At 47.6% G+C, this 27,651-nt stretch overlaps 1 protein-coding gene across 1 annotated transcript in view; it reads left to right on the plus strand.

Annotated features, from left to right (window-relative positions):
• LOC140200900 (macrophage colony-stimulating factor 1 receptor-like) overlaps nucleotides 1-27,374 on the plus strand; it is a 109,257-nt gene extending 81,883 nt beyond the window's left edge. Inside the window, exons 10-17 of the mRNA XM_072264547.1 lie at nucleotides 6,280-6,415; nucleotides 10,044-10,126; nucleotides 11,177-11,262; nucleotides 12,955-13,077; nucleotides 13,570-13,681; nucleotides 14,631-14,730; nucleotides 17,508-17,613; nucleotides 26,911-27,374. Coding sequence (XP_072120648.1) covers nucleotides 6,280-6,415; nucleotides 10,044-10,126; nucleotides 11,177-11,262; nucleotides 12,955-13,077; nucleotides 13,570-13,681; nucleotides 14,631-14,730; nucleotides 17,508-17,613; nucleotides 26,911-27,033 — 869 coding nt within the window. The 3' untranslated portion in view covers nucleotides 27,034-27,374. The remainder of the gene's footprint in view (nucleotides 1-6,279; nucleotides 6,416-10,043; nucleotides 10,127-11,176; nucleotides 11,263-12,954; nucleotides 13,078-13,569; nucleotides 13,682-14,630; nucleotides 14,731-17,507; nucleotides 17,614-26,910) is intronic.
• Nucleotides 27,375-27,651: the final 277 nt, after the last annotated feature.

Here is a 27,651-nt window from a genome sequence, read left to right on the forward strand (position 1 = left end):
GGGCCCAGAGGAGTTTTCAGCACCAAGCACCTCGGGGATTCATTTTTCCAAAAAATAGACCATATCAGCCCCTTCCGCCCTCTCCAGAAGACCCACCAGGCGAAGGTTGGAACGGCGGCTACGGTTTTTCCAAGTCATCCACTTTAAACACTAACGCCTCCATAGCTGCTTTCGTGGTTGTATTCTGATTACGCAGAGAGGCGATATCATCTTGAGCAGTGCTAATTCTATCTTCGGCTTCTGTAATGCGCACTGTGACAGCTTTCAGATCAGCTTGTACTCCCGAATAGCGTTTAGTAGCCCATCAAATCTCGACACAAGGTCATCTTTCATTGTCTGAATAGCGCTTAGGCTTTGGTTTGGGCCTGCTGCCGCACTAGCATCTGCTGCCTCTTCTTCACTAGCACTGTGGTTAGCTTGCACCGCATGGTTACAGGTGGGGTCTAACTTCGAAGACTTTTGCGTCGCTTTGTTGGTTTCTGTGGCACTTAGGCTATCACTCAGTTTCCAATTTCATTTTAAAAATCTTTTTTATTAATTATTCTTAACGATCAACAAAAACATTAAGATAATCAAGTCAATATGTCAATATGTACAATAAAGAATTAAATTAACAAATAACTGATTAACAAAGCTAAGCAATACAGGTATATCAATAATAAGAAGAAAAAATAAAATGTTAAGAACGTTTTTTTGAAAGAAAAAAGAAAGAAAAAAAAGAACCCCTACTAACTAAAAAAAAAACGAGGAAAAAAACCCATTGGGAGCACAACCCCGGAGCTATACGTCAAACAAGCTTCCATAAAAGAAAAACATCAATCCGCCAACTCAAATCCATTTAACCAAAAATCAGAAGGAAACTAGATTAGTTAACTCAAATCAGATGATAATAGCAAGCAAATGAACCCCACCTTTTCTCGAAATCAAATCGAGGATCAAAAGTTCGACTTCTGATTTTCTCCAAACTAAGACATAACATCACCTGAGAGAGCCATTGTATCAAAGTGGGAGCAGAGGCCTCTTTCCATTTTAATAAAATAGCCCTTCTGGCCAATAATGTAACAAATGCAATTACATGTTGGTCTGATAGAGAAATACCATGAATATATTGAGGGATTATACCAAACAAAACTGTCAATTTATTAGGTTGTAAATTAATCCTTAAAACTTTAGAAATTGTAGAAAAAATAGATTTCCAAAAATGTTTCAATACAGAACACAACCAAGACGTGTGTCAATATAGCCGTCTCAGTTTTACATCTATCACATTGACTATCAACATTAGGAAACATTTTAGACAGTCTTTCCTTTGTCAAATAATAACAATGTACAATTTTAATTCCAATCAGACAAACTGGAGCTGTTCAGGTAATTTGAGGTTGTTTGGTTGCGTAATTTCAAAGCTTTTCGGAGCAGCTCTGACACACGTCTGCTCAGCACCACGCCATAACCGGAAGTCCAGAAATTACCCTGGGTTACCCGTTTTTCAAGCTCTATGTACCTATCCAGGAGTCTCCTAAAATGCCCTATTGTATCCGCCTCCACCACTGTCGCCGGGAGCCCATTCCACACACTCACCACTCTCTGCGTAAAAAAAACACTTACCCCTGACATCTCCTCTGTACCTATTTCCAAGCACCTTAAAACTATGCCCTCTCGTGCTAGCCATTTCAACCCTAGGAAAAAGCCTCTGACTATCCACACGATCAATGCCTCAATCATCTTATATGCCTCTATCAGGTCATCTCTCGACCTCCATCGCTCCAAGGAGAAAAGGCCAAGTTCACTCAACCTATTCTCATAAGGCATGCTCCCCAATCCAGGCAACATCCTTGTAGATCTCCTCTGCACCCTTTCTATAGTTTCCACATCCTTCCTGTAGTGAGGCGACCAGAACTGAGCACAGTACTCCAAGTGGGGTCTGACCAGGGTCCTATATAGCTGCAACATTACCTCTCGGTTCTTACTGAATACCACGATTGATAAAGGCCAATACACCGTATGCCTTCTTAACCACAGAGTCAACCTGCGCAGCAGCTTTGAGCGTTCCATGGACTCAGACCCCAAGATCCCTCTGATCCTCCACACTGCCAAGAGTCTTACCATTAATACTATACTCTGCCATCATATTTAACCTACCAAAATGAACAATCTCACACTTATCTGAGTTGAACTCCATCTGCCACTTCTCAGCCCAGTTTTGCAACCTATCAATGTCCCGCTGTAACTTCTGACAGCCCTCATCCAGGTCATTTATAAAAATCACAAAGAGTAGGGGTCCCAGAAAAGATCCCTGAGACACACCACTGGTCACCAACCCCCATGCAGAATATGACTCATCTACAATCAATATTTGCCTTCTGTGGGCAAGCCAATTCTGGATCCACAAAGCAATGTCCCCTTGGATCCCATGCCTCCTTACTTTCTCAATAAGCCTTGCATGGGGCACCTTATCAAATGTCTTACCAAAATCCATATACACTACATCTACTCCTCTACCATCATCAACGTATTTAGTTACATCCTCAAAAAATTCAATCAGGCTCATAAGGCACAACCTGCTTTTGACAAAGCCATGCTGACTATTCCTAATCATATTATGCCTCTCCAAATGTCCATAAATCCTGCCTGTCAGGATCTTTTCCATCAACTTACCAACCACTGAAGTAAGACTCACTGGTCTATAACTTCCTGGGCTGTCTCTACTCTCTTTCTTGAATAAGGGAACAACATCTGCAACCCTCCGATCCTCCGGAACCTCTCCCGTCGCCATTGATGATGCAAATATCATTGCCAGAGGCTCAGCACTCTCCTCACTCATCTCCTACAGTGCCTGGGATATATCTCGTCTGGTTCCGAAAACTTATCCAACTTGATGCTTTCCAAAAGCTCCTGCACATCCTCTTTCTTAATATCTACATGCACAAGCTTTTCAATCCGCTGTAAGTCATCCCTACAATCGCCAAGATCCTTTTCCTTAGTGAATACTGAAGCAAAGTATTCATTAAGTACCTCTGCTATCTCCTCCAGTTCCATACACACTTCTCCACTGTTACACTTGATTGGTCCTATTCTCTCACGCCTTATTCTCTTGCCCTGCACATAGTCGTAGAATGCCTTGGGGGGGGGGGGGGTTCTCCTTAATTCTGTTTGCCAAGGCCTTTTCATGGCCCCTTCTGGCTCTCCTAATTCCATTCCTAAACTCCTTCCTGCTCGCCTTATAATCTTCTAGATCTCTATCATTACCTAATATTTTGATCCTTTTATAAACTTCTCTTTTCTTCTTGACTAGTTTTTCAACAGCCTTTGTACACCACCGTTCCTGTACCCTACCATCCTTTCCCTGTCTCATTGGAACGTACCTGTGCAGTACTCCACGCAAATATCCCCTGGACATTTGCCATATTTCTTCCGTACCTTTCCCTGAGAACATCTGTTCCCAATTTATGCTTCCAAGTTCCTGACTGATAGCTTCATATTTCCCCTTACTCCAATTAGACACTTTCCTAAATTACCTGTTCCTATCCCTCTCCAATGCTACAGTAAAGGAGATAGAATTGTGATCACTATCTCCAAAATGCTCTCCCACTGAGAGACCTGACACCTGACCAGATTCATTTCCCAATACCAGATCAACTACAGCCTCTCCACTTGTAGGCTTATCTACATATTGTGTCAAGAAACCTTCCTGAACACACCTAACAAACTCCACTCGGTCTAAACCCCTTGCTCTAGGGAGATGACAATCATTATTTGGAAAATTAAAATCTCCCACCATAACAACCCTGTTATTATTACACCTTTCCAGAATCTGTCTCCCTATCTGCTCTTTGATGTCCCTGTTACTATTGAGTGGTCAATAAAATACACCCGGTAGAGTTATTGACCCCTTCCTGTTTCTAACTTCCACCCACGGACACTCAGTAGACAATCCCTTCATGACGTCCATCTTTTCTACGCTATGACACTATCTCTGATCAACAGTGCCACGCCCCCACCTCTTTTGCCTCCCTCCCTGTCCTTTCCGAAACATCTAAAACCTGGCTCTCTAAGTAACCATTCCTGCCCCTGAGCCATCCAAGTCTCTGTAATGGACACCACATCGTAGCTCCAAGTACTGATCCGCGCTCTAAGCTTATCCGCTTTGTTCATAATGCTTCCTGCATTAAAATAGACACCTCTCAAACCATCAGTCTGAGTATGTCCCTTCTCTATCACCTGCCTATCCTCCCCCTTGCACTGTCTCCAATCTTTCTCTATTTGTGAGGCCAATCACCCCTTCCTCCGTCTCTTCAGTTCTGTTCCCACCCACCAGTAATTCTAGTTTAAACTCTCCCCAGTAGCCTTAGCAAACCTCCCCACCAGGATATTGGTCCCCCTGGGATTCAAGTGCAACCCGTCCTTTTTGTACAAGTCACACCTGCCCCAAAAGAGGTCCCAATGATCCAAAAATCTGAATCCCTGCCCCCTGCTCCAATCCCTCAGCCACGCGTTTATCCTCCACCTCATTCTATTCCCACACTCACTGTCATGTGGCACAGGCAATCCCGAGATGACTACCTTTGCGGTCCTGCTTCTCAACTTCCTTCCTAACTCACTGTAGTCTGCTTTCAGGGCCTCCTCCCTTTTCCTACCTATGTCATTGGTATCAATATGTGCCACGACCTCTGGCTGTTCTTCCTCCCACTGCAGGATATTTTGGACACGATCAGAAACATCCTGGACCCTGGCACCTGGGAGGCAAACTACCATCCACGTTTCTTTCCTGTGTCCACAGAATCATCTGTCTGACCCTCCTAACTATAGAGTCCCCTATCACTGCTGTCTTCCTCTTCCTTTCCCTACCCTTCTGAGCCACGAGGCCAGTCTCTGTGCCAGAGGCACGGCCACTGTCGTTTCCCCCAGGTAGGCCGTCTCCCCCAACAGTACTCAAACAGGAGTACTTATTGTTAAGGGGGACAGCCACGGGGGTGCTCTCTAGTATCTGATACAGTATATAAGATATTTTTATGTGTACACAGTCACACTCAACAGTTCTTTGTAGATTGAGTTTTATAGGAATGCCTTCATTGTGTTTTTTATGCTGCATCAGATCCGCTGTAGAAATCATTTTGTCCTCCTTTACACTTGTGTACTGAACAATAACAATAAACAATCTTGAATCTTGAAGATTGGGGGTTTAGTGGAGATTGAGTAAGATTATCGAAGTTTGCAGAGGGATCTGGACCAGCTGGAAAAATGGCAGATGGAATTCAATACAGACAAGTGTGAGGTTTTCTACTTCAGTAGGACCAGCCAGGGTAGGTCTTACTCAGTGAACAGGAGGGCACTGAGGAGTGTGGTAGAACAAAGGGATCTGGGAATACAGGGCCATAATTCTTTGAAAGTGGCGTCACAGGTAGATAGGGTTGTGAAGAAAGCTTTTGGCACATTTGCCTTCATTAGTCAATGTACTGAGTACAGGAGATGGGATGTTATGTTGAAATTGCATAAGACAATGGTGAGGCCTGATTTGGGGTATTGTGTGCAGTTTTGGTCACCCGCCTACAGGAAAGATGTAAATAAGGTTGAAAGAGTACAGAGAAAATTTATGAGGTTATTGCTGGGTCTGAAGGGCCTGAGTTATAGGGAAAGGTTGAACAGGTTTGGACTTTATTCCCTGGAGCGTGGGAGAATGAGCAGAGATTTGATGGAGGTGTACAAAATTATGAGGGGTATAGATAGGGTAAATGCAAGCAGGCTTTTTCCAATGATTTGGGTGAGACTAGAACTAGAGGTCATAGGTTTTGTGTGAAAGGTGCAATGTTTAAGGCAACCATGAGGGGGACTTCTTCCCTCAGAGGGCGGTGAGAGTGGAACGAGTGGTGGATATGGGGTCGATTACAACGTCAAGAGAAGTTTGGATAGGTACATGGAAGGAAGGGGTACAGAGGGTTATGGTCCGGGTGCAGATCAATGAAACTAGGCAGATTAATATTTCAGTGCAAAGTACATGAGCTGATGGGCCCGTTTCTGTGGTGTACTGTTTAGTGTTTGCATAAATATAGAGAGGGAAGGTAAAGAAATAGAGAGACAGATAGATATAATAGACAGAGATAATGGAGATGGAGAAAGAGGGGCTAAATCGAGGTGGGCGAGGTTATTAATCTGAATTGTTACGAGTCGATGATTGCAGGGACTGGTTGCTTGACGCTGAGAGTTTTGGTTTACGAGGGAGGTGCTTTTCACTAACACAACAATGTGTGACAGGCTCTTTAACCTGATCCCCTCTTATTGCAGGCCCAGTCCTCGTTATCACCGAATACTGTCACTACGGCGATTTACTGAACTTCCTGAAACAGAAGGGGCAGAGCCTGGCCTACAGTGACCGTGAGAATCATTACAAGAACGTATCCCAGCTGAAAGGAGGCCAGAGGTGAGGGAGATTCTGTCCTCTGCACCGGGTTCACATCATCTGCCATAGGCTCAACCTTCTTCCAACCAATCCTACCCACATCTGGCTTCTCAACTCCCCTTCCGTTTCAAATGTTTTTATTGTAAAGCAACATCAGCTTAACCACAACCGACAATGTCCTAGAGTGCAATGCTTCTTTTCCCTTTCTTATAACACCATAATGAAAATCAAATGAATGTATGTATAGTGAACAAGCAAAAAGCAAAGGAAACCCTACCACCCCGTCTCCTTTCCCCTTCCCAGCCCTTCCCTCCCCTCACCCCTCTCGTATGTGCTGTTTAGGTCCTACTGCCTCCCCCCCCCCCCACATTTAGTTCAGCTGTCGGTCTCTTCTAAATACAACGGTAATGGTGGCCAGATTTTTTCAAATTCCTTGAGTCTGTCCTTGATGATGCATCTTATCCTCTCTAGACGCAGAGTATCCATCGCTGCAGCCAGCCACTGTCTGAGTGATGGAGTTTCCTCCTTTTTCCAGAACATCAGTATCAGTTTCTTTCCATTAAGTATGCCATAGGTCAGGAGTTGTTGCTGGGTAGCCTGGAATTCATTTGACCTCACAGAAGTTCCAAAAATTATTAAAATGGGGTCTGGTATTATCTGAACCTTTAGTACCTTCGATAGGACCTCAAATATTTGCTTCCAATACTCTTGTATCCTGGGACACAAAGCATAACTATGTAACAAGTTTGCCTCCGAGGACTTGCATTTCTCATACATTGGGGACACCTCTGGGAATATTTTATGAATCCTTACTTTTGAGTAATGTAGTCTATGTAGGATTTTAAATTGTACTAAACAATGCCTGGCATTGATGGAACAGGAGTTAACATACTCCAAAACCTCATTCCATATAACCTCCTCTACCTCTGTACCCAACTCCTTTTCCCACTCTTTTTTAATATTATCCATTGTTGTATGACACTTGTTTTGTATGGCATCATACAGATAGGTGGTGATGTGTTCTGTCCCTAAACGTAACTCAACTCGCCTTCCTCCCGGACTGCACCCCCCCCCCCAGTCTCCACCCAGCTAACAGGAGTCACCTGCAGCCTATTTATACCCAGCACTCATCCAATCTTTGTTCACTCATCCAACCAGCCAGCCTCAACCAGTGGCTCCAAGTCTTAAGTTACCTCGTTATCTCGTCGTCTTTAGTTCTTGTTCTCTTTTGATTTGTGACCCTTGTGGCTTGCTATTTTGCGATAAGTATCATTTATCGCTAAATTGTCTCCGCTCCTCTGCTTCCGGGTCAAGCCCCCCTCTACATTAACAGGACAAGATCATGGACTCACACTCCCTTGCCTCTCTAGTCTTGGCACTGAGATCAAAGCTCACCCTCAGCTCATCTCATCTGCTCCCTGGGTCTCCTGCACTGCCTGGGTTCTTTCAGATATTCTACTTGTTGGTGAAATGTCAGCCATACAGAAATAATCCTGGAGTTTGATTAAAGTGTCAAATAGGGTTTCAACCTGAAACAGTGATGGTTCTTCCCCAGCCCCCCTCAGGTACTGCTCAGTTTGCTGTGACTGGCAGATAAATGTGAGGTGTTGCACCTCAAAAGGACAAATGCAAGGAGACAGTACACTGTTAAGGGCAAGATCATTAACAGTGTTGCTGAACAGAGAGATCTTGGGATCCAAGTTCATAGCTCCTTGAAAGTGGCTACACAGGTTAACAAGGTGGTTAAGAAGCTTATGGGATGTTTGCTTTTATTAGTCAAGGCATTGAGTTCAAAAGTCAGGAGATTCCATTGCAACTTTATAACTTTATGGTTAGGCAGCATCTGCAGTATTGTGTACAGTTCTGGTCACCCCACTATAGGAAGGATGTCGAGGCTTTAGAGAGGGTGCAGAGGATGCTGCCTGGTTTAGAGGGCATGACTCTGGAGCATCGGAAGCCGACGGGAGATCTGATAGAGGTTTTTAAGATTATGAGAGGCAGAGATAGAGTGGACTGGGAGTATCTGTTTCCCAGGGTTGAAGTGTCTAATACAAGGGGGCATGTATTGAAGGTGAGAGGGGGTTGGTTCAGGGGGGATGTGAGGGGTAAGTTTTTTACTCAGAGAGTGGTGGATGCCTGGTCTGTGCTGCCTGGCATGGTGGTAGAGGCAAATACGTGAGAGGTTTTCAAGAGAAGTTTAGACAGGCACATGTGAGAAAGATGGAGGGATATGGACATGGTGTAGGTTCCTTAAGTTTGTTACAGCCAGGGATGGTAATGGAGACAAGCTCCCACTACCTACTAAATGTTCCCAATGGCATTCGCCTCAAATAACCTCTGACAACCAAGTCCAGCTCCTGGCCTTCACATGTGACTTAGCTATTAAGCCCAGCCGAACCATTTCTGCTGACAGGAGAAGGGGCAAAGGTGGGTTACTAGGACCTTAGAGCCAGTCACTTTGGTCAAATGGGGCTCGTCAGCCATGGTTGGCAGCTCATCTAGGAGAAGGCAAACTCTGATGTCAAACCTCTGCAGCCTTGTGGTTATACCCACTCATGGGGAAAGCTTCGAGAATAAACCTCGAGGGAAAAATCTGGAGCTGGAGTCCCTAAGGCAGTCCTACATTGAGTTCAATCCCGACTGGCAACTCCCGTCATGCTGCTGGTACCAAACTGTATCAGTCCCTGCCATTCATCAGACGCATGGAGGCGGGGAGCTTGCCCTCCATATTGTATATTGCGTACTTAGACAGCTGGATGTAATACCCACAGTCTACTCTGACCGACAGAGGCCTCAGCAGTGGTAGGTAGGAGGGACTAGTGTTTGGGTGTTTCTGATTTGGTGTTTAGCTGGGCAGCACAACATTGTGGGCCGAATGGCCTGTTCCTGGGCTGTACTGTTCTATGTTTTAACTTGGCCTGATCATAATGCTACTACAGTGCTGGTGAATGCAGATCAGGTTCAATTCTCTGTCTATAGAGCAGAAGACATGGGAGTAGCATTTCTGGCCCATCCAGTCTGCTCCACCATTCCATCATGGCTGATTTATTATCCCTCTCAACCCCATTCTTCTGCCTTCGCCACGCTACTTTTGACTCCCTGACTAATCAAGAATCTACCAACCTCCGCTTTAAATAAACCCAATGACTTGGCCTCCACAACATCTGCAGCAATGAACTCCACAGATTCACCACCCTCTGGCTAAAGAAATTCCTCCTCATCTCCGTTCTAAATGGACATCCCTCTATTCTAAGGCTGTGCCCTCTGGTCCTAGACTATGGGAAACATCCTCTCCATGTCCACTCCTTCTAGGCCTTTCAATATTCGACAGGATTCTGTGAGATTCCCCCCTCATTCTTCTAAGCTCCAGTGAGGACAGGCTCAGCCCCATGAAATACTCTTTATACTTTAACTCTTTCATCCCAGGAATCATTCTTGTGAACCACCTCTGGACCCTCTCCAATGCCAAAGGGCCCAAAGCTGCTCACAGTTCTCCAAGTCCGGTCTGAGCAACGCCTCAGCACTGATTGCATCCTAGTCCTCTCAAACTGAATGCTAGATCACCTCCAGTTGGACAGATCATGTTGTGTCTCCTCCCCTAATCCTTCCCAGGACACGAACCAACGCTCTGCCCTCTTCTCTCCCGCAGGTCGGGCAACTACATGCCCATGAGGATGAGTGTAGGGAGTAGCAGTCCGATCATTTCTCAGTCTGAACACCAGGACTCCGAGGGTAAGCGTTCAGTTCACTGGCAGTGCTTGTAATGCTTGTTCCTGGGTCGGGGGGCGGGGTCGCACCTTGGCCAGTGGTCAGTACTGTCCCAAGTTTACTGACCGATTGGTAATGCTTGTTCCTGGGTCGGGGGGGCGGGGTCGCACCTTGGCCAGTGGTCAGTACTGTCCCGAGTTTACTGACCGATTGGTAATGCTTGTTCCTGGGTCGGGGGGTGGGGTCACACCTTGGCCAGTGGTCGGTACTGTCCCGAGCTTACTGACCGATTGGTACGATGCAGAACAGGTCCTTCTGATAATGAACTGCATCACCCACAGCAACCTACCAATTTAACCCCAGCCTAATCACAGGACAATTTTCAATGACCAATTAACCTACTAACTGGTCTGTCTTTGGACTGTGGGAGGAAACCTGAGTACCCAGAAGAAATTCATGCCATGTATCAGGAGAACATACAAACTTTCTTACAGAGGACACCAGGATTGAACTCCCACACCTGAGGCACAATAACATCACGCTCCTGTTATCCTGGGGTGGTAACCTGGGCCAGACGGACAAAGGCAGAGAGTCATTCTGGCTGGTTGGTGCAGTCACTTTATGATCGGGTTCAGTTCCCACCGCTGTCCATCAGGAGTTTGTACGTTGTCCCCGTGACCGGGCAGTTCCTTCCAGGTGCTCCGCTTTCCTCACACAGTCCAACGGTGCGCAGGCTGCTGGGTTAATTGGTCCCTTGGCATAGAGTGAGTGGTGGAATCTGGGGGGTTGTTGATGGGAACGTGGGAGAGAATATAGTGAGATCTGTGTAAATGGTCAGCACACACTCGATGGGCCGAAGAGCCTGTTGCCATGCTGTACCTCACTATCATTCCATGACCAAGTCATCCAATAGAGACTTGGTAAATAGGGAGTTTGGCTGGGGGGAGGTAGAGGTTTAAGGAATGGATGAGTGCATTGGCAAGGTGCTAGAAGAAGGGGTGGGATGGGCCGAATGGCCACCTTGCGTGCAGTCACTATCCGTGACGCTGTCCTGCTTTGCTGTGTTGTGTACAGAGGACGAGGTGCAGCTGAACCTGGAGGATCTACTGAGATTCTCCCATCAGGTGGCCACTGGCATGGAGTTCCTGTCCTCCCGAAATGTGAGTATGGCTCAGATAGAGGGAGGGTGCCTGTCTACACTCACACACTCACATTCACACTCACATTCTCCACACTAACACTCACGTACACACTCACATTCTCCACACTCACACTCAGGTTCACACTCACACTCTCCAAACTCACACTCACGTTCACACTCACACTCTCCACACTCACTCACGTACGCACTCACATTCTCCACACTCATGTTCACACTCACATTCACACTCACACTCTCCACACTCACACTCATGTTCACACTCACACTCATGTTCACACTCACACTCTCCACACTCACACTCACACTCATGCTCACACTCACACTCTCCACACTCACACTCATGTTCACACTCACATTCTCTACACTCACACTCACACTTACATTCACATTCTCCACACTCACACTCACGTTCACATTCACATTCTCCACGGTCTGCAGGTTCTCTCTCTGTCTGCATGGGCTTCCTGTGGTGCACCGGTTTCCTCGCACATCCTCGTGACGTGCGGAGCTGCTGGGTTACCCGGCCACTGTGAATTGTGTGGGTGACAAGTGGCATCTGGGGGCTGTTGGTGTGAATCTGTGCAATTCAGGTTTAACCTCCAGGTTGAGTCGGTGGTGAAGGCGGCAAATGCAATGTTGGCATTCATTTCTAGAGGAATAGAGTATAGGAGCAGGGATGTGATGTTGAGGCTCTATAAGGCGCTGGTGAGACTTCACTTGGAGTACTGTGGGCAGTTTTGGTCTCCTTATTTAAGAAAGGATGTACTGACGTTGCAGAGGGTACAGAGAAGATTCACTAGAATGATTCCGGGAATGAGAGGGTTAACATATGAGGAACGTTTGTCCGCTCTTGGACTGTATTCCTTGGAGTTTAGAAGAATGAGGGGGGACCTCATAGAAACATTTCGAATGTTGAAAGGCATGGACAGAGTGGATGCGGCAAAGTTGTTTCCCATGATGGGGGAGTCTAGTACAAGAGGGCATGACTTAAGGATTGAAGGGCGCCCATTCAGAACAGAAATGCGAAGAAATTTTTTAGTCAGAGGGTGGTGAATCTATGGAATTTGTTGCCACGGGCAGCAGTGGAGGCCAAGTCATTGGGTGTATTTAAGGCAGAGATTGATAGGTATCCGAGTAGCCAGGGTATCAAAGGTTATGGTGAGAAGGCGGGGGAGTGGGGCTAAATGGGAGAATGGATCAGCTCATTATAAAATGGCGGAGCAGACTCGATGGGCCGAATGGCCTACTTCTGCTCCTTTGCCTTATGGTCTTGTAGTCAATTCATTGCTACAGATGGCAGTGGAGACCAAGTTACTGGGCACACTTAAAGGTGGAGGCTGATAGGTTCTTGATTAGTCAGAGTGTCAAAGGTTACGGGGAGAAGGCAGGAGAATGGGGGTGAGAGAGATAATAAATCAGCCATGATGGAATGGAGGAGCAGACTCGATGGGCAGAATGGCCTCATTCTGCCCCTGTATGTTATGGTCTAATTTGGAGAGAAAGATATCGGATGGGTGACAGTGGTGTTTGATTATCAGTACATACTCGATGGGCCAAAGGGCCTGTTTGTGAGCCAAAGGACTCTGCAGCGCTGAAGGCCGGTTATCTGGTGAGTCACGAGGCTGTGGAGGACTGAGCGATAGTGAGATCAGGCAAGGGATACTGACTACTGGACCGGATCTGATTACAGTGCATCCATCGAGACGTGGCTGCCAGGAACGTCCTGCTCTCACAGGGCCGAGTGGCCAAGATCTGCGACTTCGGTTTGGCGAGGGACATCATGAACGACTCCAACTACGTGGTGAAGGGCAACGTGAGTTCTGAGACTGGGCAGCCGCTGAATCAGCTCTCTGTCCGCCGCTGTCAGCCTCCCCACAACCCCCCGGTCCTTCCCACCCACCTCCTGTCCTGTTGCAATAGCTCATGTCCAGTATGTCCAGTACAGACTAAACTTGCCATTAGTCGGGGCAACCATCTTCAGTATCCAAACACTCTCCGCTCCACCAGTAATCACCCATCCCATCTACTCTGCCCATTCCCTTCCTGCTCTCTCTTCCCTCCCCACTCTCCCCTCTTCTCCCATCTTTCCTTTCCCCTCACTACCCCTCCTCCCCTCTCCCCACCCTCTTTCCTCCCCTCCCAATCGCGGACACTCTCCGCAGTGCCCCTGCTGCCGTCCCGGGCCAGTGTTACTGACTCTGCTCCCTCCCCACTCTCCCCTCTTCTCCCATCTTTCCTTTCCCCTCTCCATCCTCTCCCCTGCTGCCGTCCCGGGCCAGTGTTACTGACTCTGCTCCCTCCCCAGGCTCGCCTGCCCGTGAAGTGGATGGCCCCGGAGAGCATCTTCGACTGTGTCTACACGGTGCAGAGCGACGTCTGGTCGTACGGCATCCTCCTGTGGGAGATCTTTTCTCTGGGTAAACAGCCTGCACTGCCGCTGGCACACAGACACACGCCCTCTCTCACACTCACACATCATTCTGTACACACTCTCACACACAGACACGCGCCCTCTCTCACACTCACACATCATTCTGTACACACTCTCACACACAGACACGCGCCCTCTCTCACACTCACACATCATTCTGTACACACTCTCACACACAGACACGCGCCCTCTCTCACACTCACACATCATTCTGTACACACTCTCACACACAGACACGCGCCCTCTCTCACACTCACACATCATTCTGTACACACTCTCACACACAGACACGCGCCCTCTCTCACACTCACACATCATTCTGTACACACTCTCACACACAGACACGCGCCCTCTCTCACACTCACACATCATTCTGTACACACTCTCACACACAGACACGCGCCCTCTCTCACACTCACACATCATTCTGTACACACTCTCACACACAGACACGCGCCCTCTCTCACACTCACACATCATTCTGTACACACTCTCACACACAGACACGCGCCCTCTCTCACACTCACACATCATTCTGTACACACTCTCACACACAGACACGCGCCCTCTCTCACACTCACACATCATTCTGTACACACTCTCACACACAGACACGCGCCCTCTCTCACACTCACACATCATTCTGTACACACTCTCACACACAGACACGCGACCTCTCTCACACTCACACATCATTCTGTACACACTCTCACACACAGACACACGCCCTCTCTCACACTCACACATCATTCTGTACACACTCTCACACACAGACACATACTCACACACACCATTCTGAATACATGTGCACGCATACACTATCAGACACACGTAGCCACACGCAGCATTTTGTGTATACACACACACACACACACACACACACACAGAAACTTCCCTGAGTAGCGTGACAAACACAGTGTGTGTTCCCACTGCAGGTTCGAGCCCGTACCCGGGAGTTCCGGTGGACAGCACCTTCTACAAGCTGATCAGATCGGGTTTTCAGATGGGACGACCAGCGACCGCCCCTCCCGAGCTGTAAGCCAGTCACTCCATGGGGCGGGGAGGGATGAGGCAAAGGAAGGGATTCATTGGGAATGGTGGGGCGGGGAGGGATGAGACAGTGATCTGGGCAGTAGGAGGGATTCATTGGGAACTCTCCAATAAAACTGGACCGGGGAACGGCTTCTGAACGGCTCGGTACAGGTGGGGAGTGCACGGGCCGAACCCTCAGGACTCCCATCACATCGGCTCTGAGAGCAGTATCCAGGGGCCCATATCCGAGTCCTGCCTGTTCTCTATCCTGGAGATCACCATCTCCAACAGCACTAATGAAGGTTTGGAACAAATTCACTTTTTTAAAAAATCTGGTAGTTGAGACGTTTAATGCTGCCATTTATTTCAGCTCACCAGCTCTGAGGCAGTCTTTCCCATCTTCTTGGTGCATCCCTCCTCTCCCAGGGATGAGCTCTTCAGAGCTTCTGTTGGCGTTCCTCTAGCTCCAGGTTTTCACGGGATGGGCTACCAGCCCCATGCCCAAACCTCCTTTTGCAGTCGGGCTTGGGACTGACAAGGGTAGTTACAAGGCTGCCACAAATCTGTGGTAAAAGAAACACAAAATCCCCCACATTTTTCAGCAGGGAACCGGTCGGAATTCTGCACGGAACTCCAGATCATGGGTCATTTGGTTGACCGGTGGGGACAGTCTGAGAATGTAGATGAGCTGATCAATTGGTCAGTCTGAGGGTGTAGATGCAGACATCCCACCTCTCCCGGAAGTTCCGGGAGTCTCCCGCATATGAATAGTGGCTCCCTGATGCCTGCAAATTATATACAATGTCACGGAAATCAATTTTTTTGAGAGCGAGCAAGTGAGAGAATGCAAGAGAGAGCGCGAGAGCGACCACGAGAGAGAGAAAGCGAGCGAGAGAGAGAGAGAGCGCACCATGGCAGAGTGTTCCAAAAAAATATAAAACGTACGTCACCCCAGACTACACTAAAGTGTACCCCTGCCTAATAGGGGTGAAAAATAATGACAGTGTTGCTCGCTGCACTGTTTGCAACAGTGACTTTTCTATTGCCCATGGTGGGTTAAGACTGTAAAAGACATGTTGAGGTGAGTTTAACAGGTGTCATTCGTTCATTAACATAGCTAACATTATTTAAACTAGCTGGCTGGCTGCTAAGGAGCTACTCTATTGCAGACATCCCACATCTCCCGGAAATTGATGGCGCTACCTCCCTGAAATGAGTTTTCGCAGGGTGGGATGTCTGTAGGTGAGCTGATCAATTGGACAGTCTGACGGTGTAGATGAGCTGATCAATTGGACAGTCTGACGGTGTAGATGAGCTGATCAATTGGACAGTCTGACGGTGTAGATGAACTGATCAATGGGGACAGTCTGCCTTTTACATTGCAACTCATCCTGTTGACTGCAATTTACCCTATCAATAGCCTCCCCACACTGCACATTGCCCCTCTGTTTGTAAACCAGCTACCTCATCTTCATCACTATCGTCTGCCTTTCCTACGATACTTCTTGCATTGAAATATAAGCAGCTCAGGACACTTGTCACACCAGTTAGGAATCAAAAGGTGTCCTGCACCTTGCGTGTAACTACATCTCTGTATGTCCTGTCTATCACCTCCCATCCTCCCAAACGGTCCCACCTTTCAAGAATGGGACTTTGAGAGACTCTCAGATTGGCACATGGATGATAGAAACATGGAGAGTAGGTTAAAAAGTCGGCATGTCATCTTGGGCCAAAAAGCCTTTACTATCCTGTTTTCTATGTTTAATGGTCTGAGGTAAGTTGATAGATAGGAAAGGTTTAAAGATAAATAATAAAGATTAGTTTTATTTGCCACACGCAAAGCATAAAATCATACAGTGAAATGCTTCATTTGCGTCAGCGACCTGCACAGTCCAATGATCGGATATTGAGCCGAACCATCGACTGTTTACTTCTTTCCAAGATGCTGCCCGGCCCGCTGCCTTGCCTGACCCCCTGCCCGACCCGCTGCCTTGCCTGGCCCCCGCCCGGCCCACTGCCTTGCCTGGCCCGCTACCTGGCCCACTGCCCACTGCCTGGTGTGTTGCTTAGATTTCCAGTATCTGCAGATTTTCCATTGTTTGCATTCCAAGGATGTGCTGGGGCAGCCCACCAATATGTCATGCCCATAACTCACAAAACCGAATCCATACGTCTTCGGAATGTAGGAGAAATCTGGAGCAAGGAAACCCACACGTCACAGGGAGAACCAGAGTTCATTCTGATTTTTTTTTATCAGCTGCATGGACCAACCACAGCTCTGAACAGGAAAATTTTGAACGGCCTGAAAACTGCACTGAACTTTCATAAAACGTTAGATAAAATAAAATTCCATGTGCGCAGCAACAAAGGCTGTGTGTGGGAGCATTTCAGTGTGTGGCCGTTCACCCGAGAGGGAACAGTGAGGAGAGCGTACAAACTCCAGCGGCAGGAGGTGAACCTCAATCATTGGCGCTGAGGGAAATGGGCTTCACATGCAAAAAAGGAAAGGGATTGGTGTAGAAGGGCATCTTTGTTGCAGTGAAGGGCCTGTTTCTGTGTGGACTCCATGATCTATGGCGTGGCTGAACCCTGGGTGCAGGGCGACAGTGCCCAGAGGCCCACAACTTTGGAGATTTGACGCTGGGGTCTGGGAGAACTGAGCTGCTGTGACATCCAAGCCGAGGTGCTGCCTGACCCTGACTTGGGAGACAGGGTCTTGCGGTCATGAAACAGGGGAGATGACCCATGCCTACCTCTGACCTTTGAACTTTGTTCCCCAGCTACGACATCATGACCCAGTGCTGGAGATTGGAAGCCACTGAGAGGCCGTCCTTTAGTCAGATTGTGAGACTGATCGGGAAGCAGATGGTGCAGTTCTGTGAACAGGTTCTCTTGAACTCATTATCTCATGTTCTTGTTATTTATTGCTATTTATCTGTATTTGCATTTGCAGTTTGTTGTCTTCTGCACTCTGGTTGATCTTTCATTGATCCTGGTAGAGTTCCAATGCTATCGATTTGCTGAGTATGCCAGCAATAAAATGAACCTCAGGGTTTTATATGGTAATAAAATGTACTTTGATTGTACTCAGGAGAGGGCATGGGGAGAGGTCAAGGGGCAAGGAATCAGTATCAGGTTTATTACCATTCCATTGGATGGCGGGGTGGAGATGCCAGCCAAAGGTACCGATGACCCAGGCAGGAAAAGGGAGGAGGTCCTGAAAGCAGACTACAAGGAGTTGGGGAGGAAGCTGAGAAGGGTAGTAATCTCGGGATTGCTGCCTCTGCCACGCAATGATGAGTATAGGAACAGAATGAGGTGGCAGATAAATGTGTGGCTGAAAGATTGAAGCAGTGGGCAGGGATTCAGATTTCTGAATAATTGGGACCTCTTTTGGGGCAGATGGGACCTGTACAAAAGGGATAGGTTGTACTTGAATCCGAGGGAGACCAATATCGTTGTGGGCAGGTTCACTAGAGCTGTTGGGAGAGGTTTAAACTAATACGGTAGAGGGATGGGAATCAGTATGACAGAGCTAAGGATGAGCCAGCAGGTTTACAAGTAGATGATGGGTGTAACATGAATGTAAGGAAGGACAAGCCAATGACTGGGTACAAATGCAGACAGAGCAAAGAGTCAAATTGTACCACAGAGGCAAGATTCAAAAGGGTGAAGAATGCAGTACTGTACTGAAGGTGCTGTATTTAAACGCACGTAGCATTTGGAATAAGGTGGACGAACTTGTGGTGCAATTAGATATTGGTCATTATGATTTTGTGGGCATCACTGAGTCGTGGCTGAAAGAAGGTCAAAGTTGGGAATTTAACATCAAAGGATATACTTTGTATCGTAAGGACAGGCAGGAAGGCATAGGTTGTGGTGTGGCTCTGTTGGTAAGAGATGGAATTACATCTTTAGAAGGAGGTAACATAGGGTCAGAAAATGTTGAATCTTTGTGAGAAACTGTAAAGGTTTTAAAAACCATTATGGAAATGTCAGATGAATTTAATGAGTACTTTGCTTCAGTGTTCACTGTGGAAGACACTAGCAGTGTGCCAGTGGTCTGTATGTGTCAGAGAGCAGGAGTGAGTGCCATTGCTATTTCAAGGAAAAAGTGCTAGGCAAACTGAAATGTCTTGAGGTGGATAAGTTACCTGGACCAGATGGACTACATCCCAGAGTCCTGAGAGAGGTTGCTGAAAAGATAACAGATGCATTGGTCATGATCTTTCAAGAATCACTTGATTCTGGTATGGTCCCAGAGGACTGAAAAATTGCAAATGTCACTCCACTCTTTAAGAAAGGAGGAAGGCAAAAGAAAGGTTAAAAAAACTATTTGCATCTTTGCATCATCAATGGGGACGGGAGAGGTTCCGGAGGATTGGTGGGTTGCAGATGTTGTTCCCTTATTCAAGAAAGGGAATAGAGATAGCCCAGGAAATTATAGACCAGTGAGTCTTACTTCAGTGGTTGGTAAGTTGATGAAAAACATCCTGAGAGGCAGGATTTATGAACACTTGGAGAGGCATAATGTGATTAGGAATAGTCAGCATGGCTTTGTCAAAGGCAGGTTGTGCCTTAAAAGCCTTATTGAATTTTTTGAGGATGTGACTAAACACATTGATGAAGGTAGAGCAGTAGATATAGTGTATATGGATTTCAGCAAGGCATTTGACAAGGTACCCCGTGCAAGGCTTATCGAGAAAGTGAGGAGGCATGGGATCCAAGGGGTTCTTGCTTTGTGGATCCAGAACTGGCTTGCCCTCAGAAGGCAAAGAATGGTTGTAGACAGGTCATATTCTGCATGGAGGTCGGTGACCAGTGTGTGCCTCAGGGATCTGTTCTGGGACTTCTTCTCTTCGTAAATGACATGGATGAGGAAGTGGAGGGATGGGTTAGTAAATTTGCTGGTGACACAAAGGTTGGGGGTGTTGTGGATAGTGTGGAGGACTGACAGAGGTTACAGCGGGACATCAATAGGACACAAATCTGTGCTGAGAAGTGGCAGATGGGGTTCAACCCAGATAAGTGTGAAGTGGTTCATTTTGATAGGTCAAATACAATGGCAGAATATAGTATTAATGGTAAGACTCTTGGCAGTGTGGAGGATCAGAGGGATCTTGGGGTCCGAGTTCATAGGACACTCAAAGCAGCTGCGCAGATTGACTCTGTGGTTAAGAAGGCATATGGTGTATTGGCCTTCATCAATCGTGGGATTGAATTTAGGAGCTGAGAGGTAATGTTGCAGCTATATAGGACCCTGGTCAGACCCCACTTGGAGTACTGTGCTCAGTTCTGGTCACCTCACTACAGGAAGGACGTGGAAACCATAGAAAGGGTGCAGAGGAGATTTACAAGGATGTTGCCTGGATTGGGGAGCACGCCTTATGAGAATAGGTTTAGTGAACTCGGCCTTTTCTCCTTAGAGCGACAAAGGATGAGAGGTGACCTGATAGAGGTATATAAGATGATGAGAGGCATTGATCGTGTGGATAGTCAGAGGCTTTTTCCCAGGGCTGAAATGGCTAACACAAGAGGGCACAGGTTTAAGGTGCTGGGGAGTAGGTACAGAGGAGATGTTAGGGGTAAGTTTTTTACGCAGAGAGTGGTGAGCATGTGGAATGGGCTGCCAGCGACGGTGGTGCAGGCGATTACATTAGGGTCTTTTAAGAGACTCCTGGATAGGTGTATGGTACCTATGCAGAACTCCACGCAAATATCCCCTGAACATTTGCCACATTTCTTCCTTACATTTCTCTGAGAATATCTGTTTCAACTTTATGCTTCTCGAGTTCCTGCCTGATAGCTTCATATTTCCCCTTACTCCAATTAAACGTTTTTCTAAATTGTCTGTTCCTATCCCTCTCCAATGCAATGGTAAAAGAGATAGAATTGTGATCACTATCTCCAAAATGCTCTCCCACTGAGAGACCTGACACCTGACCAGGTTCATTTCCCAATACTAGATCAAGTACAGCCACTCCTCTTGTAGGCTTATTTACATATTGTGTCAAGAAACCTTCCTGAACACACCTAATAAACCCAACCCCATCTAAACCCCTCGGTCTAGGGAGATGCCAATCGATATTTGGGAAGTTAAAATCTCCCACCACGACAACCCTGTTATTATTACATTTTTCCAGAATCTGTCTCCCTAACTGCTCCTCGATGTCCCTGTTACTATTGGGTGGTGTATAAAGAACACCCAGTAGAGTTATTGACCCCTTCCACCCACAGAGACTCCGTAGACAATCCCTCCATGTCTTCCTGCTTTTCTACAGCCGCGACAGCATCTCTGATCAACTGTGCCATGCCCCCACCTCTTTTGCCTCCCTCCCTGTCCTTTCTGAAACATGTAAAACCCGGCATTCAAAGTAACCATTCCTGCCCCTGAGCCATCCAAGTCTCGGTAATGGACACCACATCATAGCTCCAAGTACTGATCCACGTTCTAAGCTCATCCGCTTTGTTCATACTACTCCTTGCATTAAAATAGACACATCTCAAACCATGTCTGAGCGTGTTCCTTCTCGATCACCTGCCTATCCTCTCTCTCGCACTGTCTCTAAGCTTTCTCTATTTGTGAGCCAACCGCCTCTTCCCCCGTCTCTTCAGTTTGGTTCCCACCCCCCAGCAATCCTAGTTTAAACTCTCCCTAATAGCCTTAACAAATCTCCCCCCCGGGATATTGGTTCCCCTGGGATTCAAGTGCAACCCATCCTTTTTGTACAGGTCACACCTACCCCAAAATATGTCCCAATGATCCAGAAATTTGAATCCCTGCCCCCTGCTCCAATTCTTCAGTCACACATTTATCCTCCACCTCACTCTATTCCTATACTCACTGTCACGTGGCACAGGCAGTAATCCCGAAATGACTACCTTTGTGGTCCTGCTTCTCAACTTCCTTCCTAACTTCCCGTCATCTGCTTTCAGGAGATAATGCTGAGGCTTTGTAATACAGTAGTCGGGCCACACTTGCAGTATTGTTAACAGTTTCGGGCTCAAGATCTCAGAAAGGAGGTGTTGTCATTGGAGAGAGTCCAGAGGAGGTTCACAGGATGATTCAGGAAAAAAAGGGGTTAACATATGAGGAGAATTTGGCAGCTTTGGGCCTGTACTCACTGGAATTTAGAAGATTGGGGATCTCATTGAAACCTACCGAATGTTGAAAGGACTAGATAAGGTGGACGTGGATAGACATGTCAGAATGGGAATGGGATGTGGTATTAAAATGTGCGGCCACTCCTCTACTGTAAAGATGAAGCCACACTCAGATTGGAGGAACAACACCTTATATTCCGTCTGGGTAGCCTCCAACCTGATGGCATGAACATTGACTTCTCTAACTTCCGCTAATGCCCCACCTCCACCTGGTACCCCATCTGTTATTTATTTATATACACACGTTCTTTCTCTCTCTCTCCTTTTTCTCCCTCTGTCCCTCTGACTATACTCCTTGCCCATCTTCTGGGTTTCCCCCCCTCCCCCTTTTCCTTCTTCCCAGCCCTCCTGTCCCATGATCCTCTCATATCTCTTTTGCCAATCACCTGTACAGCTCTTGGCTCCATCCCTCCCCCTCCTGTCTTCTCCTATCATTTTGGATCTCCCCCTCCCCCCTCCCACTTTCAAATCTCTTACTAGCTCTTCCTTCAGTTAGTCCTGACAAAGGGTCTCGGCCCAAAACGTCGACTGTACCTCTTCCTAGAGATGCTGCCTGGCCTGCTGCGTTCACCAGCAACTTTGATGTGTGCTGCTTAAAAGGCCCAGATCACCTCGATCTCCGGCACACAACAAGAAAAAACACTCCCTTCACTGGACGTCGCTCATTCCAAAGCCCCCGTTATCTCTAGCCATAACCCAAACACTGCCGCTGCAGAGAAACCATCACATTAGCAGTGAAACCTTTCCCAGGATGTTACACCTAAGGAGCAGAGAATACACAAGAGATTCTGCACAATTTGGAAACACACACAAAATGCTGGAGGAACCCAGTAGATCAGGCAGCAGCTATGGAGGGGAATAAACAGTCGACATTTCGGGTCGAAACCATCCATCAGGACTGGAAGGAAGGGGAACAATAAGAAGGTAGGCGGAGGGGAAGGAGTACAAGCCAGTAGGTCCTGAGGAAACATTGTCCATTTGTTCCCCTACGTAGATTCTGCCTGATCTGTTGAGTTCCCTCAGCATTTTGTGTGCAAAGCAGAATTAGGCAATTCAACCCATCAAATCTGCTCTACCATTCCATCGTGACTGAATTATTATCCCTCAACATCATTCTCCGGTCTTCTTGCTGTAACCTTTGATTCTCTGACTAATTAAGAACCTATAAACCTCTGCTTTAAATGTACCCAATGACTGGTCTTCACAGCCGTCCGTGGCAATGAATTCCACTGATTCACCACCCTCTGGCTGAAGAAATTCCACCTCATCTCTGTTCTAAAGTGACATCCTTCTATTCTGAGGCTTTGCCCTCTGGACCTAGACTCCCTCCCTATTGGAACATCCTCTCCACATCCACTCTATCCAGGCCTCCAGCATTCCTGGAGTTTCTCCAGCATTTCGCTACATTGGTTCTCTGTCCCTTGTTCTGTGGATTTGAGCTCTAGCTCACTTTTTAATGTATATTATTTCTGGCTTTTTTGAATGGTTTTTAAATCTATTCAATATACGTATACTGTAATTGATTTATTTTGTTTCTTCTGCATTGTGTATTGTATTGAACTGCTGCTGCTAAGTTAACACATTTCATGTCACGTGCCGGTGATAATAAACCTGATTCTGATTCTGCTCCAATGGTGAAAATCCTCAAGTTCAGGTTCATTGTCATCTGACTGTACATTTATACAAGCAAACAAAACAACGTTCCTCTCGACCTTGGTGCACCCCACAAAATAAATATATCACAAACAGCACATCAACCAAAATTTCACCACAAACAAGTTCATAAAATCTCATTCAGAATGCAAGTGGTGCACAGCACAGGTGGAGAGCTAGCTGGCTTTGTGACAAGCCCTCGGTGGTGGCAAGGCGTCCAGCAGGTCGGCCAGTCGGTGTTTCCGATCCGAGCCCCTTCATCAGAACTTTGAAACAAAGAAGCAGCTTTGTGTTCAGTAGGAGGGAGAGGCGTGGGTAGAAAAGATTAAAGGTTGGCTTTATTTGTCACGTACGTTGAAACATCAAAGGCACAGTGAAATCCGTCACTTGTGTCAATCATCAACACGGACTGAGGATGTGTTAAGGGCAGCCCACAGGTGTCACCACGCTACTGGCACTGACGAAGCACGCCCACAACTTGGTAACCTACTAACCAGTGTGTCTTTGGAATGTGGGAGGAAACCAGAGAATCCAGAGGAAACCTACACGGTCACGGGGAGAACATACAAACACCTCACAGACAGCAGCGGGAATTGAACCGTGACCTTAGAGTTACACCAGCCACTATCGTGATAGAACAAGATCAGATGGCTCAGTGGGGAGCAGTTGCAACACTTTATTGCATGGAGAGGGGATTTGAGAGGGTGTAGAGGGGATTTACCAGGACGCTGCCTGGATTAGAGAGGGTGCAGAGGGGATTTACCAGGACGCTGCCTGGATCAGAGAGGGTGCAGAGGAGATTTACCAGGATGCTGTCTGGATCAGAGAGGGTGCAGAGGGGATTTACCAGGATGCTGCCTGGATCAGAGAGGGTGCAGAGGAGATTTACCAGGATGCTGTCTGGATTAGAGAGGGTGCAGAGGGGATTTACCAGGATGCTGCCTGGATTAGAGAGGGTGCAGAGGGGATTTACCAGGATGCTGTCTGGATTAGAGAGGGTGCAGAGGAGATTTACCAGGATGCTGCCTGGATTAGACAGCATGTCTTATGAGGATAGGCTGAGCAAGCTGGGCTTTTTCTCTGTGGAGTGAAGGAGGATGAGAGGTGACTTGATAGAGGTGTACAAGATGTTAAGATATACAGTATCCCAATTTGGAAATGCTGATACGATGGGGCAGGGCATGGCAATTCATGGAACACTATTATAGCTCAGGGTATTGGAGTTCCGAGTTCAATTGTGAGTTCATATCACTGGGGAGTTGTCTACTGGCCACCGAATTAAAAACATTACAGTGGCACAAACAATAAACAGAGAAATATCTGAGGCATGTAAAAATGGAACAGCTGTTATCATGGGGGATTTTAACTTGCACATAGATTGGGGAAATTAAGTTGGTCAAGGTAGAGTCTTGAGGAGGACTTCATAGAATGTGTCTGTGATGGCTTTCTTGAACAACATGTTACTGAAACTACAAGGGAACATGCTGTCTTAGATCTGGTCCTATGCAATGAGACAGGTAAAATTAATGATCTTGTAGTTAGGGATCCTCTTGGAAAGAGTGATCACAGTATGATTGAGTTTCTCGTACAAATGGAGGGTGCAATATTTCGATCTACAAGGAGTGATTGATAAGTTTGTGGCCCAAGGTAGACAGAATCAATTTGAGAAAACCTAGCACATTTATTTTTCAACATAGTCCCCTCCTACATGTACACACTTAGTCCAGCGGTCGTGGAGCATACGGATCCCTTCTTTGTAGAAGTGGTCCACAGCAGAGGTGATTGATAAGTTCATGGCCTAAGGTAGAAGGAGATGAGTTATACAGCTCTCATTACCTGCACGTGCAGTTCAACTCTGAGTGAAAATGTGGAAAGTTTGAAGTTTCTCCTCATCTCTCTCTACCTTAGGCCATGAACTTATCAATCATCCCTGCTGTGGACCACTGCTGGAGGTCCATGACGCCGACTTCTACAAAGAAGGGATCCATATGCGCCACGACCGTTGGACTAAATGTGTAAATGTAGGAAAAATAAATGTGCTAGATTTTCTAAAATTGACTCCTTCTACCTTAGGCCACGAACTTATCAATCACCCCTTGTAAAACCAGTGTATTATGCCTAAACAGTGGAGACGCCAATGAGGGAGGATTTGGCTAGTGTAGACTGGGAATACAGGCTATATCATGAGACGGTTGAGGAACAGTGGAAGATTTTCAAAGAGATTTTTCACAGTGCTCAAAAAAGTATATTCCATTAAAAGCAAGGACAGAAAGGTGGGGAGAGCCAGTATGGATAATTAAGGAAATAAAAGAAGGCATTAAACTAAAAGCTTGTGTGTACAAAGTTGCCAAGATTAGTGGGAGTTAAGGGTTATGGGGAAAAGGCAGGTAAGGTGGAGATGAGTCCATGCTCAGATCAGCCATGATCTTATTGAATGGCAGAGAAGTCTCTGTGGGCCAGATGGCCAACACCTGCTCCTGTTTCTGATGTTCCTATGCTCTGTTCGGTAATTCTGATGTCCTCTGCAAGAAGTTTCTACGTTCCTTCCCATGACCTGCAAATGCTCTGGTTTCCTCCCACAGTCCAAAGACGTAGCAGTCAGGAGGTTAACTGGTCATTGTGAATAGTCCTGTGGTTCGGCTGGGGTTAAACTGGGATCTGCAAAGGGCCGGGAGGGCCTGGTCTGGGGTTAAACTGGGGGCTGCAAAGAACCGGGAGGGCCTGGTCTGGGGTTAAACTGGGGGCTGCAAAGAACCAGGAGGGCCTGGTCTGGGGTTAAACTGGAGGCTGCAAAGGGCCAGGAGGGCCTGGTCTGGGGTTAAACTGGGATCTGCAAAGGGCTGGGAGAGCCTGGTCTGGGGTTAAACTGGGGGCTGCAAAAGGCCGGGAGGGCCTGGTCTGGGGTTAAACTGGGGGCTGCAAAGGGCCGGACGGCCTGGTCTGGGGTTAAACTGGGGGCTGCAAAGGGCTGGGAGGGCCTGGTCTGGGGTTAAACTGGGGGCTGCAAAGGGCCGGACGGCCTGGTCTGGGGTTAAACTGGGGGCTGCAAAGGGCCGGAGGGCCTGGCCTGGGGTTAAACTGGGGGCTGCAAAGGGCCGGGAGGGCCTGGTCTGGGGTTAAACTGGGGGCTGCAAAGGGCCGGACGGCCTGGTCTGGGGTCAAACTGGGGGCTGCAAAAGGCCGGGAGGGCCTGGTCTGGGGTTAAACTGGGATCTGCAAAGGGCCGAGAGGGCCTGGTCTGGGGTTACAGTTTGGCACAACACAATGCAGTGGGTGCGTGCTGTCTTGTTCTATGTTCCGTGTCTATTGGTCCTTTTCCTGCCGAAACCCGACGAGTGCTGTTTCTGATGCTGTGTTTCTCTGCAGGACTACACCAACCTGTCGAGAGACAATGATTCGGATTCTCCTCGCTGTCACTCTCCCGTTCACAAAGGGGATGAGGTTGGTGCAGACACCGTCCCACTCATCAACCCCTACAACAAGATGTGAGGCCAGGGAAGTGGGTATTTTTCTCTCGGTGTCCGAGAGAGCTCAAAGACGGCACAATATCTGCATGCTGAGTCTCTGCTTTGCCTTCTCCTAATCAATGCTTCATGCTGTGACCACTGACTCAAATAACACAGGGGTTAGAGCTGTGCTGGGGGTCTCTGGGAGGGTTAGAGCTGTGCTGGGGGTCTCTGGGATGGTTAGAGCTGTGCTGGGGGTCTCTGGGAGGGTTAGAGACGTGCTGGGGGTCTCTGGGAGTATTAGCGTTGTGCTGGGGGTCTCTGGGAGGGTTAGCGCTGTGCTGGGGGTCTCTGGAAGGGTTAGAGCTGTACTGGGGGTCTCTGGGAGGGTTAGAGACGTGCTGGGGGTCTCTGGGAGGGTTAGAGACATGCTGGGGGTCTCTGGGAGGGTTAGAGACGTGCTGGGGGTCTCTGGGAGGGTTAGAGACGTGCTGGGGGTCTCTGGGAGGGTTAGCGCTGTGCTGGGGGTCTCTGGGAGGGTTAGAGCTGTGCTGGGGGGTCTCTGGAAGGATTAGAGATGTGCTGGGGGTCTCTGGGAGGGTTAAAGACGTGCTGGGGATCTCTGGGAGGGTTAGAGATGTGCTGGGGGTCTCCAGAAGAG

This window comes from Mobula birostris, chromosome 7 (genome assembly GCF_030028105.1).
Source record: "Mobula birostris isolate sMobBir1 chromosome 7, sMobBir1.hap1, whole genome shotgun sequence".
In the NCBI taxonomy this organism is placed as follows: Eukaryota; Metazoa; Chordata; class Chondrichthyes; order Myliobatiformes; family Myliobatidae; genus Mobula; species Mobula birostris.